General features: G+C 58.7%; 4 protein-coding genes across 4 annotated transcripts; 2 read left to right on the top strand and 2 right to left on the bottom strand.

The window, feature by feature from the left end:
- The first annotated feature begins 836 nt into the window (after positions 1-836).
- Positions 837-4,073, top strand: SMI1 (Cell wall assembly regulator). The gene is made up of 3 exons (XM_047986293.1): positions 837-1,564; positions 1,643-1,695; positions 1,767-4,073. The coding sequence occupies exons 1-3, from the start codon at positions 1,551-1,553 to the stop codon at positions 3,269-3,271; spliced, it is 1,572 nt and encodes a 523-aa protein (XP_047842273.1). The 5' UTR covers positions 837-1,550; the 3' UTR covers positions 3,272-4,073.
- A 1,667-nt stretch (positions 4,074-5,740) lies between these two features.
- JDV02_005041 (uncharacterized protein) lies at positions 5,741-9,844 on the top strand (the record flags this gene model as incomplete). Its single annotated transcript, XM_047986292.1, has 4 exons — positions 5,741-5,963; positions 6,049-6,418; positions 6,574-8,093; positions 8,169-9,844. The coding sequence occupies 4 exons, from the start codon at positions 5,741-5,743 to the stop codon at positions 9,842-9,844; spliced, it is 3,789 nt and encodes a 1,262-aa protein (XP_047842272.1).
- A 478-nt stretch (positions 9,845-10,322) lies between these two features.
- JDV02_005040 (uncharacterized protein) lies at positions 10,323-11,495 on the bottom strand (the record flags this gene model as incomplete). The annotated part of the gene is made up of 1 exon (XM_047986291.1): positions 10,323-11,495. The coding sequence occupies one exon, from the start codon at positions 11,493-11,495 to the stop codon at positions 10,323-10,325; it is 1,173 nt and encodes a 390-aa protein (XP_047842271.1).
- A 4,474-nt stretch (positions 11,496-15,969) lies between these two features.
- On the bottom strand, positions 15,970-17,022 carry JDV02_005039 (uncharacterized protein). Its single transcript, XM_047986290.1, has 4 exons — positions 16,846-17,022; positions 16,776-16,783; positions 16,282-16,708; positions 15,970-16,228 (listed from the first exon to the last, which is right to left on the bottom strand). Exons 1-4 carry the CDS (start codon positions 16,922-16,924, stop codon positions 16,194-16,196), a joined length of 549 nt encoding a protein of 182 aa, XP_047842270.1. The 5' UTR covers positions 16,925-17,022; the 3' UTR covers positions 15,970-16,193.
- Between the last annotated feature and the right edge of the window lie 301 nt (positions 17,023-17,323).

The following is a 17,323-nucleotide window of genomic DNA, read 5'->3' as shown; positions in this document are numbered from 1 at the left end:
ATGCTCGGAGCATTCAAGGTGAATCGCCGGCTCAGCTGGCTGGACAGTCCAAGGGGAGAGGTTTCCCTCCCTTGGGGCAGACAGGCCCGGCGCGTAGACGATGCCTCAGGCGTCCATACTACAGGTACTGCCTGGCAGAGGTACTCACAAGTGCTACTAGTAAGCAGCAACAACCTCCACGAGGGCCCAACGGGCTCTAAATTGGAACCGCCGGGGAACCCCGTCGCGCCCGCCGGCACGGCCATGAGCGGGCAAGGCAGGCACTTACTCGACGTGAGGCCTGTGCCCTGCCGCCCTCCGCGGCCAACTTTGGAACTGCCCGCGCGCAGGGCAAGCAGGACAGAGCAGGCCGGGCGGGCAGACGGGCGGGTAGCGACTCGTGGGCAGGGGCAAGGTACTTCCAGTGGGGTGGCAGGGGCCGCCCGTGAGGTGGTACCTACCTAGTGCTACTTCGTACTTGGCTTCGGCAGGACCACCTGCTCCACTCCATCATGGATGCCAAGTCGGTTCGGGTCAGGTACAGGCATCTCTGCCCAGGGCAGTGCCTTGGCCACCAAACTCGAAAGTACCGCCACCCGACCCGCCGTCCAGGCCATCCAATCCATTGCCAAACTCCGATTCTAGTGGTGCCCAGGCGCCCTGGACGCTAATCACCTGCGTGCCTGCGATCCCCTGCCCGCCGCCCACAGTCGCCCGCCCACCTGCACCCGCCGCCGTCAAACATTGGACTGAAGCCTGGGCCGGGCTGCCTGCCCCTGATGAACGACCAGCGGCAGCCGGTGCCAGCGCCAGTACTTACCAGTGCCAGTACCTACCAGTGCCAGCCAGCGGGCCAGCCAGCACCCGCCTGGGCTGCGCATCTCCGCCGCCTGTCGTGGGCGCGAACCAACTCCATCCAATCCATCCGCCGCCGCCACCCCAGGGCCACTTCACTACCTCCTCCTCTCCCTCCTCCACTTGATCCCTCCGCCGTTCGTCCGTCCACTCCACGCACCACATTCGCGCGCGCGCACACACGCACACACTCACGCACACGCACACACACCACCCCAATCTGCCGCTCGCTCGCTCGCTCCCACGTTTCATTTTTGCAACTTGCACTCGCTACTACCACCTTCGTCCTTCGTTTCCCATCTCCCGCTGTCAATCACTACGTCGGCGACACGCCTTCCTTTGGCCTGCGACTCTCACTCTTCTTCTGCAACGGACTCGTCTTTTCCCCCTTCCCCTTCCCCCACCCGCCCTCGTGCTTGGACTCGTCGCGACCCCTTGGACGCCATTCCGCACACCCCCTGCGATAAGAGAGGCCCCCCCTGCTTCCGCCTGCCAGTTGCTGCTCGGAGGCACTGCTGCCGCTGCAAGCCTGGCCTACCTGCCTGCCTGCCCGCCCGGTCGCCCACCTGCCTGCTGTGGCATTTTCCTGAACGCGGCGACGACGACGACGACGACGACGACGACGCCCCCTTTCCGTGACGCCACTGCCTTGAACAAGCCGTTCCCATCAGCCTGTCTGTCGCCAACTTGGCCCGGCCGCTGCCGCTACAGCGACCATGGCAAACTCTGGGTGCGTTGTTTCGCTGCTTGACGCGCCCATTGACTTTGGCTCGTCGCGTCCATCGCTGTGCTGACCATGCATTCGCAGCTTCGGTGCCGCCCTGCGGTCCTTTTGGCATACCATGACCAGTTACGATAGACGTGAGTAGCAACCTCACGGCGTCCGCGCCGCCCGACTGCCATGGAGAGAAGCTGACTCGCAGGGGATACAGATTCATCATACGACTCGCCTCACAGAACCGGACGCCACGTCCCGCTACACAACGGCCGCAACGGCATTCTCACCGGCGTAGCCACCGCGTCCGACTCCCGCGCCGATGTCAGCTCCCCTTACTTCGACGACGCCGGTCGTTCCTCGCCCGGAAACGCGAATGGCGCGAGAAGCTCGTCTAACGACCCTTACTCGCCTGGCATGCGCTCCATGTCGGCACGACAATCCGACGGCTTCGAGGTGCAGAGCCCTGGCGACGTCCAGATGCAATCCTTCCAGGACGGCCTCCCCCCGGCGCCGCCTGTCAGCCACTCGTGGAAGAGGATAGACGCGTGGGCGGAGGAGAACTACACGGAGCTGTGGGACCAGCTCGGCGAAGGCGCCACCGTCAACGACCTCAACGACCTGGAGCACCAGCTGGACTGCTCCCTCCCTCAGGATGTGCGCGACTCTCTCATGATTCACGATGGCCAGGAACGCGGTGGCATCCCCACGGGTATCATCTTCGGCTCAATGCTCATGGACTGCGAAGAGATTGTGCAGGAATGGGAGACATGGAGGAAAGTCAACCATCAATTTTTGCTGGATGGCGCCGGCGCCAAGCCTACGACGCCGTCCAAGGCATTCGGGGGTAGCAACGAGGCCTCATCATCAAAACAACGGCCGTCTTCCTCGTCGTCTGGCGGGAACCCGGACGAGTGGCGGCAGAACCTGCTCTCTCGTCAAGACTGCGTCCCTCCCCACGCCGTCCAGAAGGCGTACGCGCATGTGGGCTGGATTCCGCTGGTCCGCGACTGGGGCGGCAACAACCTGGCCGTCGACCTGGCTCCCGGACCCGGCGGCCGCTGGGGCCAGATCATCCTCTTTGGCCGAGACTTCGACACCAAGTACGTGGTGGCCCGATCTTGGGCCGCCTTCCTCGCCCTCATCGCCGATGACCTCAACAGTGGAAAGTGGTTCGTGGACGAGGACACCAACGAGCTCAAGCTCAGGGAGTTTAAGGAGACGCGCATCGAGCCCGCCTACTTCAACATCTTGCGATGGAGGATGGACCAAAAGTACGGCCGGCGTGCGGCCAAGCGGGCCTCGATGGGGCGGCCCCAGGGCGACTCACCTCGCGGCTCGCGGTCGGCGTCGCCGTACGCGAGCCCGGTCGAGGCCAACGGAGATGTGCGCGGACGGTCTATGCAGCGCCTCAACGGATCGTCGCCGCTGGTCAGCCCGATGCGGCCCATGAAGGGCAAGGCGCCTCTGAGTAGGGTAACAGAGGAGTCGACGATCCCCGAGGTGCCGAGCGCCGAGATCGAGCCCAGCCAGCTGGTGGAGGTGGAGACGCCGAGGGGCAGCGAGGAGGGCAAAAACCCGCTTCGCATCTCGACAATGGCGCGATCCGAGTCAGACCTGCTCAAGGACAAGGACAAAGAGAACGAGGCGCCATTGAGCAGCAAGGCGAACGGCAAGCAGCCCGTGGTGGTTGACGACTCGATGAAGACGATTGAGATTTGACGGGACGGCGGCCACAAGCCGTGTACACGCACCACGACGGCATGACGGTTTCTTTTCCGCACACCAGAGGCTGTGCTGACGAGAGACGGGGGACAGAGTGAGGCGGAGACTCATTACACATTTAGTACAATAACTCGCACACATGGCGTTGGGGGCGTCTCGACGGCCAGAGAGCCGAGCCGCTCGTTGTCGGCGCGGCTGCGGCCGGAAGGCAACTAAAGGGTATTTTATCGGCGCGATGACAAGCAGCATAATATGCCGTCCTAGCCGGTCTTGTTTGTTTTCTCTTACCCGTTTTGCTTTGCGTCTGCGCGCGTGTCGCCTGGCCGTTGACAGCGCCTGACGGGAGAAATATGGCGGCGGCGGCGTGTATTCGGCTTGAGACTCTTCGTATGAGTGTACCAATAAACGATAACGGCCAGGCCCGTCCTTGTCCGCTGTGGCACAGAATCGACTCTTGAGCGACACGTATTCGTTTGCAGTGGTCGCGCTGTATAAAGCACGTCGTCTGAGAATGACCATGCGAGAGGGTAACGCACAACAGAGCTTTCAAAGGCAGTCTTTTTCTCTGGTCTGCCTTGTGTGCCTTGCTGTGTAGAAAGTTTGCTACCACGTACGACGTGCTACTCCGTACATATATACCTGACACGCCGGACCGTCGCGGGCATGGCAGCCGTGGCGTGGTTGTGCGACAGAGGGGGCGACGCGAAGAGACGCTGTGTTGGTGATGGGAAGTACGACGTAGTAGCAAGTACCGTGGTACAAATGAAGAAGAAAAAAGCATTGAGCGCGTCTCTTGGGGAAAGGTGAGGGAGGCTGAAGAGTTGATTGACGAAATAGCCGCCGGCGCTAATAAGCGCGCTGGTGGTGGTGGTGGTGGTGGTGGTGGCTGCAGTGCGTGCGTGCCGATGCCAATGCAGGGGCCCGCCCCTCCTCCTTGTCGTTTCTCCTTGGTCCGTTCATTATTAGTATGTGGACTTGCTGGTGCTGCTGTTGGACCTGCATGGCACTACGCTTTGACGATGGATGACGATGACGGGGCGGGCGGCCATGGATGATGGTAGGTTAGTAGGTACTAAGGTACCTAGTAGGGTTGAAGGTAGGGTTGTAGCGACTAAGTTAGGTAGTTATTCAGGCAAGCGCTTGCTTCACTCGTTCGCTTTTACTTCCTTGCTTGGGGAATGCCGACGGCGGTGGGCGGGCGGCGGGCGGCAGCAGCGGTAATGAGTTGCTTCTTGTTTTTTCTGTTGGAGGGTTTTTATTTTTGGTGTTTCTTGGTATGTATGTATGTATGAATGTACGAGGTAAGAACTAGTTGACGGAGTTGACGTGGTTGAGTTATACGTGGGCTCAGCAGCATGTTGTGATACGTGACGCGACGGCCGGTTTCAATCGATTACACAGAGAAAAGGCCGGGAAGCTGAACGGTTTCTTTTTGTCCAATGTCTCGGCCGGAGTATTTCAAGTCATAACTTATGTAGTACATGACTGCAGCTTGGCCTGGGGGCGCTTCGTCGTAACTCTCTCTCCCTGCCTGCTACCTATACTATACCTGCCTATCTGCCCGGCTACCTTTTCTGCAGGGTGGAAAGCCATCGTGGTGGTGCTGTTGTTGGTTCTAACTTCTGTGGTTGTGGCGGTGTGGGGCCAAGTAAAAGATCTAAAATCCCCCCCCATGCATGCGCTCGATCAGCGGGCGCTTAAAGAAAGCCGCCCCATGAACCCTGGAGCGGCGACCACCACGGAGCGTTTCAGTCCTCCGTCGTCGTGCCGCATCTTCGCCGCCGACGACAACGCGCGGGGGCCCCGGCCAACGCGGAGCGGGAGCGGTGCCTTAGCGTGCTGCGCGGGGTGATAAGGCGCTGGGCTGTTAGTGCGGCGGGCTGCAGAAGTGTTGGCTCGGTCGTGCGACGAGGAGGAGGAGGCTTTTCGGGGGGCTTGCAGATGAGATGATGAGGCTGGAAGGATGTCCGCCGCTGGTGCTGCTGTTGCCGGGGTGTGATGCGGTGGTGGTGTTGGTGGACACACGGACAGTTACAGTGTGTGTGTGTGTGTGTGTGTGTGAGGGAGGGAAGAGAGCACTCGGATACATACAGATGGATGGAGTGAGGGTTGTGTTGTGTTGTGTTATAGACGGGACAGGGCGCCGGCATCTGGCGTGGGAATGATACCCTGCGTTTGTTCCCCTTCCACTTTCACTTTCGCTTCCTTGTGCCTGGGGGCTCGTTCGCTCACTTCTCTTACCTTCTTCTTGCTCCCTCTCCTCTCTTGCTCTCGGCTCTTCTCTTCCCCTCTTTCTCTTCTCGTCTTCTACTCCGTGAGTGCTTCGGCATCTCTAGCCGCCCGTGGGGAGGGTTAGTTCCGTCCACCTCCGTCGGGACACAAATCATCCCCCCGGGGCCTTGGGCTTCTTAGGGAGGAAGGTTTCCTCTCTTTGCATGGGCCGGCGGCGGACGACGTTGTAACGACATGACGATGGGGGATTACCGGCAAGGCTACGCGGACAACAGAGCCACGGCTGAGACGCCACGCCGCGAGGACAGGGCGGAGAGGCGACGACACGAGCATAGCCCTGAGGGCTTCACGTACGAATTTCGAGACGTCGACCTCACGAATGGCGAGAGGGGGGGCGGTGTGGCCCGGCCGATGAAGAGGAGGCGCTTCTGCCCGGCGTGGATTCACGACGGAGACGGTATGCCTTACCTCCCCTCACATCCTTACACCACATCACCTCCCTCATCTTCGTCCACACCGCTCACGGCACTCCTTTCGCACAGGCATCGACGACCAAGGCTGGAAGCCCTTCTCCATGACGACGCCCGTCCTGCTGTCCCTGGCGCTCCTCTCGCTGCTCGTCGCCGCGGGCATCGAGACGCTCGCGCAGCGCAGCGCGGCCCGCGGCGGGCTCGCCCTGGCCCCCACGCAGGACGACATCCCCGCCGCCGCCATGTTCGCGTACCAGTACGTGCCCAACGTGGCCGCCGCCGTGTACAGCCTCGTCTGGAACTGGGTCGACCTCGACGTCAAGCGCATGCAGCCGTGGTTCGAGCTCAGCAGGCCCGACGGCGCGCGGGGCGAGGACTCGCTGCTGCTGGATTATCCGGTCGAGTTTCTGGCGTTTGTGCCGCTGAAGGCGGCGAAGAAGAGGTGCGTGATGTTCTGTCATGTGTTGTTGGCTTTGCTTGCGTCTCGGTCAAGGTTCATGTTCGGGCCGGTACGGGGCTTTGGCTTCATGTGGATGATGCTGTCGTCGCGCTTGGCCTTGCGGGCTGTTGGTTGAGCTAACGCTTTGTGGTTCTTAGACACTGGCCGGTGTTTCTGTCGGGAACCATCATGATGCTCGTCTTCTGGGTCATCACGCCGCTGCAGAGCGCCATCCTCGGTACCGGTGTCGTGCATCGGACGAGTCCCATGACCATCGTCAACAGGTCAACGCTCTTGCCTCTGGCTGAACAAGCGGACAGGATAGATCCCAAGGCCCTGATGATTGGATACTCCATGGGGTGGCTGAATGGGACAGCGCCCAAGTTTACAACGCCGGAATACGCTCTCCTGCCGTTTTATGTCGACAATGATCCTGCACCGAACGGCTCCACCAGGAATTGGACTGCAACAACAACAAAGCTGACTGCAGAGCTAGACTGTTGGCCCGCAGAGACATCTTTCCGATCGAGACAACTGAGCGTGGCTGACTTCTTGAACGGGCAAGGGTGTAACGCCTCCGTCATTCTCTTTGACGACGAGTATCGTGTTCAGATGCAGTTCATCGGATACTGGGGGAGCGCCTATTCGAGTTACTTCCTGGCAGGTCCCGACTGCCCGAACACGACCGATACTGTCCACCAGTTTCTTCTTCTTTGGACAAGGTCGCCACAGAAGCCGGTACCTGGCCGCGAATCCAATATCACCGCCCTTTATTGTCAGAGCCATTACTACAAGCAAGACGTCAGGGTCACCATCAACTCCCAGACCAAGCTTGCGGATCCAAATTCTTTTCAAAATTTGACTGAGAGGACCGTATTGACGGAAAAGGAGTTCAACGCGACGGCATTTGACTACCTTGTGGCCAACGGCATGGATCAAGGGGCTGAAGCGAGGGAGAGAGATGAGCCTTACAAGATCGTCGTCGAGCAGAGTCCAAGGCTGGAACATTATAACCTGACGCAGTTCCCGGATCCAGCTATCGGCTACGCGCTAGCTGGCCGGAATTATTCCCTGAACGATTTGGCCGACCCAAAAGCCTTGCACTTGGCGTTTGATCGCGCCTTGAAATACTTGTTCTCAGCCACTGTGAGCCGGCTGCTCGTCAACACGACCGACTTTGACGATCGAAGCGCCACTTCCACCTATCCCCTAGCCGGCATCATTGTCAGCAGACCCTTCTCCGCCGCCGTCGAAGCGCTTCTCGCGGCGTGCGCCATTCTCACGTTCGTGCTGCTGTGGCTCTGTCGCAAGGAGCCGTGCCATCTTCGGGCGAACCCAAACTCAATCTCGCGACTAAACGACATATTCCGCAACAGCCACGAGGCTCTGAATGCATTCTCCAGGCTCGACAATGCTGACGGGAAGTCCTTGCACGAGATTTTCCGGAATGACAGGTTCAGGCTCACTCGAGCGAAGGGGCACGAGGATTATGCCCTGCGCTTGGAGTATGCGCCGGCCAATATCGGCGAGGTAAAAGAAGGAAAGTCTTCAGAACCATACTACAGTCCGATACGACCCTTTGCTCTCACGCGTACAATGGGCTTCATATTTCTCTGCATCATGGTGGCCGCCCTCGCTGTTATCATAGGATTGAAGTCGGCGGAATCCTCACGAAACGGTTCGTCGCCATGAACGCGCCCCCATATCCATATCTGCAAGAAGCTTTTCTTTTTTTTCTAACCGGACTCTCCAGGACTGGCTCGGCCATCTCAATCGTTCGAAGTTCTGCAGCTTCTCGAGAACTACATCCCCACGGCGTTTGCTACTCTGGTCGAGCCCTTCTGGGTGATGCTCAATCGGCTCATCTGCGTCATGCAACCCTTCCAGGACCTCTGGGCCGGCAAAGCTCGACCCGCAAAGAGCATATACACGACGTACTCAGCCATCCCCCCGCAACTCACCTTGTGGAGGGCATTAAAGGCACGGCACTTTGTTCTCGGCTTGGTGTGCTTCACCACCCTGGCCGCGAATATGTTGGGAGTCGGTCTGGGCGCCTTGTTCAACGAGAGCCCAACGGCGGTCCGGCACAGCCAAGAATTCAAGCCCCTGATAACGTACACGTTTTCAAACGAGTCCATGGAACAATGGGACCTCAAGCTGCTAGGTCCTCGCGCGATGTCGTCGCAGTATCTCGATCACTTCACTTTTTCGCTGGCACATCTGGAGTACGGGACGCCATTGCCTCCTTGGGTCACTCCCGAATACTTCTTCCTCCCACATAGCATACCCGGAAATGGCGCGAACCTGTCCACGGATACATACACACTGCAGACGCGAGGCATGGGTGCAAACTTCAACTGCACACCCCTGCCGCCGCTTGAGATCAACCCTTACGATCCGGAAAACAAAACCAGTAGCTGCAGCGACCCTCACGCCTGGGCGACCTGGCACATGCGTGAGCAAAGGTTGTGGAATGACGTCTCGAACGCAACTGTGGCGACAACAAGGTGCGGTGTTCCGAGCAGATCCGACATCCCAAGAGATTGCTATGGCCAGTTTGTCATGGCATGGGCCCGTTCTCGCAACAAGGACAAGACGGCGGGGACTATACATGCCACCTTTGCTGAGTGTCGGCCCGTGTTCGAGACAGCAATGTTCAATGTCACCGTCGACGCACAAGGAAACGTCTTGTCGTTCAATCGAACCGAAGACATCCAGTCGCACTTGAACTTCAAGAACAATCAGACCCTCATCAACCGCCTTGTCCAAACTGCCTCCAGCCTCGTCAACTGCGATGTAAAGTGGCGCAACGACAGCCTTGCCACGGACTGGATGTCCTACCTCATGGCAGATTTCATCGGAAACAGGGACTTCATCACTGCTACGAACCCTCCCCCCGACCCCGCAGCGCTCATTCCGACGATGCACCGTGTATACCGACTGACGTTCAGTCTGCTCCTGGGCCTCGGCCACACCATCGTGTTCGATGCCGCCGCCGACGACGAGCCTACTTCCACGGGCTGGAGACACACGCAAGAGACCAAGATCTTCCTCGACACGGCGCCCCTCATCATCACGCTCGTCGTCCTCTCACTCAACGTGGTCGTGGCCGCCCTCTTCTACGCCCGCACCACCGCTTTCGTCCTCCCGCGCATGCCCACCAGTATCGGGTCGATCCTCGCTTACGTTGCCCCGAGTCGCGCTGTCGCGAGCACGAGCCGGGCGGCCCCCCTGCGACAGAGTCGAACGTTCAGCTTTGGACGGTACCGCGGCGTCGATGGTCTGGTGCACATTGGCATTGAGCTAGACCCTCATGTTGTGCCAATCGACCCCAACGCCTTGAGGGGCGACGTTGGGCTGGGGTCACGTTTGTGGAGGAGGGTGGCAAGGCGCAAAGGCCGCGGAGGGGGATTGACCACGTGGTTATAATGCGAGTTTCGTTCCTGCAATGACTTCGTGCGTACGCTATGATGGGCCACAGGCTTGATGCACGGCGTCATCAATCCATATGAGAACTTGCAAAGGTGTCCAAGACGATTCATGTTCAAAGCTACACTTCGTGACAGATTGACTGGGTTCAGGGCAAGAAACGATATCATCGAGTCACTGGCAAGTGGGCTATCACTCTTTTTGAGGACGATGGATGTTCCATGCGCTAATGGCGACATGTAGTGCTAAGATGAAGATGTATTGTACAACCACGCCAACTCCCAGCAGATACCAGCCGAAGTGAGTGTCGCCAACGAAAGAATGTACAGCCAGAACGAAAAGTTTTCACCATCAACACAGTAAACAGCCATGTCGACGAGACAGAACCACAATCACGCTTCCCAAGCCCCTGATGACCGCAAGTCATGGCTGTGAGCCTCCGCAACCCAACACCGATGGCACAGGATCAGAGCGTGTTTTACGCCGCAAATCGACGAGCCCGGCGCAGGTTGCGTTTCGACACCTTCGTCTTCGCCTCGAGGTTGCTCGACTCGCCAGCCGTGCACTGCATGCCAGCCCCCATAGGCTGAAGGGATGACCAGGCGCCGCTAGCACAACGCTGGAAAGAGGTTCCCCCCACGCAGTTCCATGTACCCTCGGTGCTGCAGGCAGTGCCCTGAGGGTGGCCGCCCGCGGGACTGCTGCCGCCTGGGTTGCCGGCGCCAGGAGCGGGAGCCACCGACGACGGAGCCGCAGGCTGGGAGGCGACCGGGGGTGCAGAAGTAGCAGCAGGCTGCCCCGACGAAACAGTGATGTAAACGCCTCCGGGCTTGGTTCCAGACGGGGGCGGCGGCTGAACAGGGTTGTTGACATTTGTAGGCCGAGGGGCACTGCTTGGGACCTGAGTTTGAGCTGGCGGAGGGTAAGGGGCAGGAGGACCGCCGCCGCCGTTGACGGGGATGCATGGATCGGTCGCTGCCAAAGTGACCGTCGGGGTAACCTTGTTCTCATACACGACATTCTTGCCCGGATTGGGATACGGGAAGTTCTCGTTATTCGGGGTGCGGCAGCCATCCTCTCCGTAGATGTTGGCTTTGTACATGTCGGGTAGAGTGTTCATAAAGTTGCTTGAGCCACCGGAACCAGTGACCGTCAATGGAGCACAGTTCATGTACATTTCGCGGTTGCCCACTTTGTTGAACCAGGTCCAGGCCAGGGTATAGTTGCCTGCAGCCAACTCCTTGGGGATGGTATAGCTGTACTTGTTGGGGTTTATAAACTTGGCGTCGTTTGCATCGTAGTTTCCGCCCATATCCCGAGCAGGGCAGCCGCCGATGATTGAGTGAATCACCTTCCACTTGGAGTCTTTGGTGGGCTGCAGGTCGGTAGTGACCGAGATCTGACAAGAGCCCCCACCATGAACAGCGCTGCCAACGAAAGACAGCTGTTGTTGACTACCTTGAGCATAGACATTGCTGGCCCCTTGCGCGTCGTAGGCAGTGGGGCGTTGTTGGCAAGGGAAGTTACTGCCATCTAAATTCAGCGGGAAGTTTTTAAGGTCCGATCTGCCGTACGGGACTGGGTTGCTCAGGAGGACGTGGGCGCTTCCGAGGGCAGCGAGACCGCTGAGGACAAAGTTCTTGGCGAACATTTTGTTGTTCAAGCGTATTGGGGATTCGGAACGTTGTGGTGTCGAGAATCTTAACGAACCAGCCGAAAGATTCCGAGAATTGTTGAGATCGGTGTCGTCGAGACAAGTCGTTGAAGTTGGAGCTTTGAAGCTATAAGCACTGGATCTAACATCGACCAAGTTAGCTTCTTATACTCCTGTTTTGCCGTCCATGACACGCCTTCCAAAAGGACGCTCCTTCACACTGAATCAACGGGCGTTCATGTTGAACGCATGCAGTGAACAGAACCTCGACCATGGACGGCACAAGATATGTTCGTGGAGGAGAAAGCTTACAGATGAATGCCGCTGCGGTTGTCACCAAGACGTGCAGTACGGTTTCTCTTGAAAGGAGAGTCTAAAGCAAAACAAGGACTAGCCTTGCGAACAAGAAAGGGAATGAAAGTCGTCTCGACGACAAACCACCGTTTGGTGAAAGGAAAGGACGGAAGACGAAAAAAGCTGTCTGAAGAGCAAGAAGAAGACGAGAGATGAGAAGGAGGGCGAGCGTCTTATACAGAGCTCTCGCGTGCTCCTGAAAGCAGGTCTCACCCAACCCGGTCGATCGTTGGACGAGGCTAGCGCAGAAGAAGCAAGTTGAACAAGAGGAAGAAGAGGCGGACGGGCTAGGCTCCAGATGCCAGTCATGCATACGCGGTTATTGGACAGGGAGCTGGGAGTGCTACGAGAGCAACGACGAGATGGTGGGTGGGATTTGCATCCCGTCGAGCAGGGGCCGGCACCAATACATTTATCTCGTCGTCGGACCTGATCATGATGGATGGAGATGGGGATGACTGTAGCCAGTGAAGGCCACCGCACGGGGCAGAGCTGTGGGCGTTTCGAAGCCCGGTGGACCGGCTAGGGGGTCCACGATGTTGAAGGGAGGACGCCCGGATGGGTCCCGTGATAGGCTGGTGCGCCGGTTTCAGAGCCGCAAAAAGGCCTTGCCTGGCTCCTCGTGGGACAGGTGGGCACGAGCCGTCCAAAAGACAGCCGTGGCAGCCACAAAGTGTGCACGCCCCCTGACTAGGCCTGCGCTCTCGCTTCGGACGGAGCGGATGCCGGGACGGGGCTGGTGGTGCAGGGCGGTCCGGGGGTCAGTACGAAGCGGGACGAAGACACGATGTCGAAGAGGCCCCTGCAAGTCGCAACGAGGTCCATCAGACCCTCGTCCTAGGATATCCGGCTGCTGGCGGCCCATGGACCGCGCAGGCTGGTGAGCTTCAGGGGACGCGAAATCCACGGGCGGCAGCCAAGGGGCAGGCAGAACCGCATTCCGCCGATGGCCCCAACGCCATTGCGCTTCAAGGCAAAGAGTCCTCTCATTGTCGTCCGTGATGTGCCAGATCAGGAACACAGGTTGGAAATGCGGCCTCCAATGAGAACGCACCAACACCCCTGCCCCTGAGCCTCTCCCGGCCGCCACGCACGACCGTCGCTCTTGGAGCCATCCAGTCAGCGTCCCGTATCCACTCAACGTCACCGAGGCTCCACGAGACATGCCAGCCATTGATGGCTGGTTCCTGGCTCTCTTCCAACCTCTCCAACCAGGGACTGGACAGGAGACACCAACAGCCAGGCAGCCTAGTGGTCAGTTGTTTTGCAAATTCGCGTCGGCGGTCCGTTTCCCACGCGCTTCTGAGTCCCGAACCGAAACGATGCCGTGCTCAGACGATCACGCACCTTTTGGCCGCCACGGTTCCAAGTCTTGCGGTGTCCGCGCACCTGGCTGATGCGGATCAGGGGCGCGCTATGCAGTCTGCAAACAAGGGACGGACGGACGGCCGTAGGTGGTGGCCTTTGCGCCCAAGGTTGCATCTAGTATGCATCACACTTCGGGACCCTGCCTGACCCACGGATCGTGGGCGTGTGGGACGGCCAAGGTGAACCCCCCCAAGCCCCCTCACGCCAAGGTTCTTGGGTCTTGACCCGCCATCCTCCCGTCATCTCGTCTGACGATATGCAGAATTTGCTTGTTGAAGACGAGACATCTGGAACAAAGCAGACGACATCGATCGGAGCGCCGGGATGCGTGCATGCCATCGGCGGCATTGTCCTCCGGGAAATGGGAGACCGATGCCGGCTGTCTCGCTCCGCGCCGGCTGAGGCGAACATGCAACCCCGGCGTTGTGCGCGCTGAGGCCTCCTGTGAATTCCAGCACGAAAGCTTCTCCCCGTCATCGCCGCCCTTTCGTGGCGGTGCTCGCTGACGCTTGAATGCAAGAAACAAAATTTAGTAGCTGCCCATCAACTCATGTGCGCGCCCAAGCTCAACCTGCCATCCTGCATCCTGGAAGATCAACCGTCTTAGCATTCCAATGCAGGGGCTGTGAAGGTCGCCCAGCTCGGAGCGAACAGGCTCCCCTGCATCGGAGCCCCTCTTGGGATCCATTGCGGCAAGATGTCAGGGCTCGCCCACCAGTACCCTGGGATGCGGGGGCCGCCCAGCCTGCCAGCCCATCCAGACCAGGCCACCACTCGCCGGTGGGGGGGGGGGGGCTTGAGACTGCACCTCCGGGCAGTTTCTGGTGCGGAGCCTTAGCAGCCAGCGGCGGATGCTAGCAACCCTTTGGTGAAACAGGGCCAAGTTTCACACAGAGTGTTCAGCGGCGCGCCACCGGCTGTGGCAGTCGGAGGGGTTCGGCGGGGTGAGCATTGAAGGGGGAAGGTGAGAGGCGAAAGGCGAAAAGCGAGAGCTGAGTGGCACAACCGGCAGGTGTGGCCGACAAGCCTCGCTGGGTAGCCTTCTGGTTGGCTGGTGGCTGCCAGCGTGACTGGTCCCTTGCAGCGTGACGCCGGTCGTCTGTCAAGTGCTTCGACGGGTGGTGTTAACTGGTGCGCGTTTGCGGGCATGTGAGTCTGAGACGACGTGTCGGGAAGCAGAAGTAAAGAAAGAAAAATCTGCCGTGAAGCCCGTCGTGAGTATCGAGCATCCTGGCATTTGGTAACCGCCGATGCGGGCGGTCGCGATCGAGGCCACTCCTTCCCCCTGACGACGACGTGGGCGAACGTGGCGATTCGCAAGGGGGACCTCCCGACAGTGCGGAAAGAGCGACCAACAACGTCGTACCGCCCGCCCAAATCGCTGTAGTCCCGCCGCTTTTTCGCCCGAGACGATGCAGCAGCCTGTGATACGACGCTGTAGGGAAACTTCAATGTCATGTTGGTGGCGGTCATTCTGCGACCGTCGTCCTTGCTCGCCGGGCCGGACAAGAACGCACATACATTCTTACAGATCAGGAGCCAGTACGGAGTGCTTCATTCTCAACACCGCTCGACCACTATGGAGGTGCTGGAAGGCCAGACGCGCGCCTCGGCCGACTTATCCACCACCACGCGTGGGAGGAGGGTGCGCACGGCTCACAACCTCGACTCAGGCATGGATGGCAACCTTTGTGTGAATCGCGTCAAAGGCAGTTAGTTCATTGGATGGCCCTGTGGGAGGGGCCTGACAACTGCTCTCAACTTCTGCCTGACCCCGCGGGATGGCTTGTGCGTTGTGCTCCCGTGCCTGGGCGGCGGCGCTTATCCAAACCGCCAGCTTCTTAGTGTGTGTGGCGCGCCAACACGTCACTCTGGTATCGTGACTGGCCTCGAGTGAGCGGTAGGCGAGTCAACCACCAGATCGAACCGCCAGTCTGCAAAATGCATGAGTCGGCACTTCCTTCACGGCCATGCTCCCTCGACCAGATTGTCCACCACCGGCGGGGGTTTGCTCGTCGAATGATCTGCAGGGTAGTGCCGAATGGGCCTGTACCAGACAAAGGAGGGGACTATTGTTTGAGCTTTGCGCCTGCATGGATTGCAGCCCAAGCCTTTTGACCCGTGGCCCCATTTGCCCAGTCTCTCCCCACGCAGTTCGCTTCGTCTGAACTACTCGTCTGGTATTCCGGTCATGACGGGACTGCCAACCTGTCTTGGCTTCAGGTGGGCATGAAGGATCCTCCCGCTGACAGTTATTAGCCCGTCTGCGCATGAAGATTTAGGTAATTTGACAGGTAATGGTTTCGTCGCCTCCCAGCCGCTTACCCAGTGTCAAGTCACACAGGTCCTTTGCAACGTTTCCACGAGCTGCTGGGCCGACCAGGTCTTTGCCAAGAACGGTTCGGGTGGGCGACTAGCATACATACCCTTAGTATATGCCCCTGTGGCATGACTACGTACGAATTATACATGGCGTGCTTCACGCAGATTGACAAACTTAATGGTTGAGCTTTCCTCCAATTTCCGTCCGAGTTGCACTCGGTAAACCTGTTGAGCCACCTTCCCGATGCTGCTGAACAATCCCCACAAGCTTTTTTCGTAGTGACAATATATTGACCTGACCCCCGCCTGACAAGAAACTTCCCTGCCTTGTCCGGAAAATCACACGCCACCCGGCTGGCCGGTTACACGCGGAACGCCCGCAGTTGCCCACCATCATCAAGTTTCACGATACGAGTGGTTATTCATGGCTGGCAGGCAAAACAGTTTCTATACTTCGCATCTTTCTATAGCTATAAATACCCGCTGACGGCCCCGCCGGGGCAAATGCCAAACGGGCTGTTGATTGTTCGCATGGTGGTCAAGCACAGACAGAACAGACAGACAGAAATAACGGCGCCCGTGCCGATCAGCTGGCTAGCGGCAGCAACAGAGCCGACACTGCCGGGTGCACGGAGCCTGGCCTCGGAGCGTTTAAGCGGCCGCCTTCACGGCGTAGTCTTCGGCAACTGCGCAAGGGACGTTAGCATGGATGCGTCAATAGAAGATAGAAAATACATGCCATCCTCGAAGGAGAAGCCATTCCTCGTCCAAAGTCTCATCTTTTCACGGCAGAACTCCTCAAAGTCCCATTCGCGCTGTTCCACCACCTCCGTACGGAGGAAAATATAAACGGAGGCAGGCTTGGACGTATACACGGTCTCCTTGCCGCTGGAAGCGTCCTGAACCTCGACTTGGGCGGTGACGCGATCATACTCCGAGCCCTCAAAAAAGTCCAGCTTCTCTAGGTTGGCGTCGGTCAAGCCAGTGGCGTAGATGCCGTCTACGCGGTGACCCTTCTCGGGAATCACTGCAGGGTAGTCTGCGGACTTGACGCGATGACGGCCATGGTCATGAAGCACGGCCGGGGTAAAGGTGTGCAGCTTGCGGATCGCTTCGGGAGGGTTCTTGGTGCCATAGCATATGCTATAGAAAATCTCCGGGACCATCTGTCGTCGTGTCAGCCATGCGCACTGAGTGAGCGTTACGGCGCATCTCGTTCGACTTGGGTCGTACCAAAACCCCTGTGCATGTGTGTGAGCAACGCTGTACCTATGATGCACCGAGACTTTGTCGTTTGACGTACCGTAGAAGAAACCGGTATGTTCTCCACTCATCTTGTTTATTCTTCTGTGTCTGGTAATGCAAGGAAGGCAAAGGAGCATAAAAGGGTCACCGCAGTAAATCGCTCGCAGCCGGGTCGTGACACTGTGCTTTTCTATCGACTGGATGGGAAGACGGTGCAGAGGTAGGTATAGGCGGATTCGGAGTTGTCGAAAACGAAAAAGAGCAGCTCAGAAGTGCGGAGGGCGCAGGCTTATGTAGTAGATGACTGACTCCTCAGCCTGTGCTACCCGTGAGGCTCCAGCTCGATGCGGCGATGGTGGGGCCAGCGAGAAGGCAACGGGCCGTTGCTCGTTGGCCACGTACTTCGTACAGATGGAAAATGGCGATGACGAGCCAATGCGCGGTCATCAATATTGACTAATACAATGACGCGCGGTCAATATTACTTTGGGGGCGTACACTGCCGTGCTGGGCACTCGCGAAGGATGCGAGCGTCG

The sequence above is a fragment of the Purpureocillium takamizusanense genome, chromosome 4 (assembly GCF_022605165.1).
Source record: "Purpureocillium takamizusanense chromosome 4, complete sequence".
Lineage (NCBI taxonomy): Eukaryota > Fungi > Ascomycota > Sordariomycetes > Hypocreales > Ophiocordycipitaceae > Purpureocillium > Purpureocillium takamizusanense.
The sequence above is the reverse complement of the archived record's forward strand: the minus strand, read 5'-3'. Positions and strand labels throughout refer to the sequence as shown.

What these genes read in the sequence shown, in the direction of transcription:
- JDV02_005039 (XM_047986290.1), bottom strand. Translation starts at nt 16,924, where the DNA reads ATGCTCCTTTGCCTTCCTTGCATTACCAGACACAGAAGAATAAACAAG. An exon ending in TGGCTTCTCCTTCGAGGATG is followed by an intron (nt 16,229 to 16,281) that starts GCATGTATTTTC and finishes TCCCTTGCGCAG; the next exon opens with TTGCCGAAGACTACGCCGTG.
- SMI1 (XM_047986293.1), top strand. An exon ending in CATGACCAGTTACGATAGAC is followed by an intron (nt 1,696 to 1,766) that starts GTGAGTAGCAAC and finishes CAGGGGATACAG; the next exon opens with ATTCATCATACGACTCGCCT.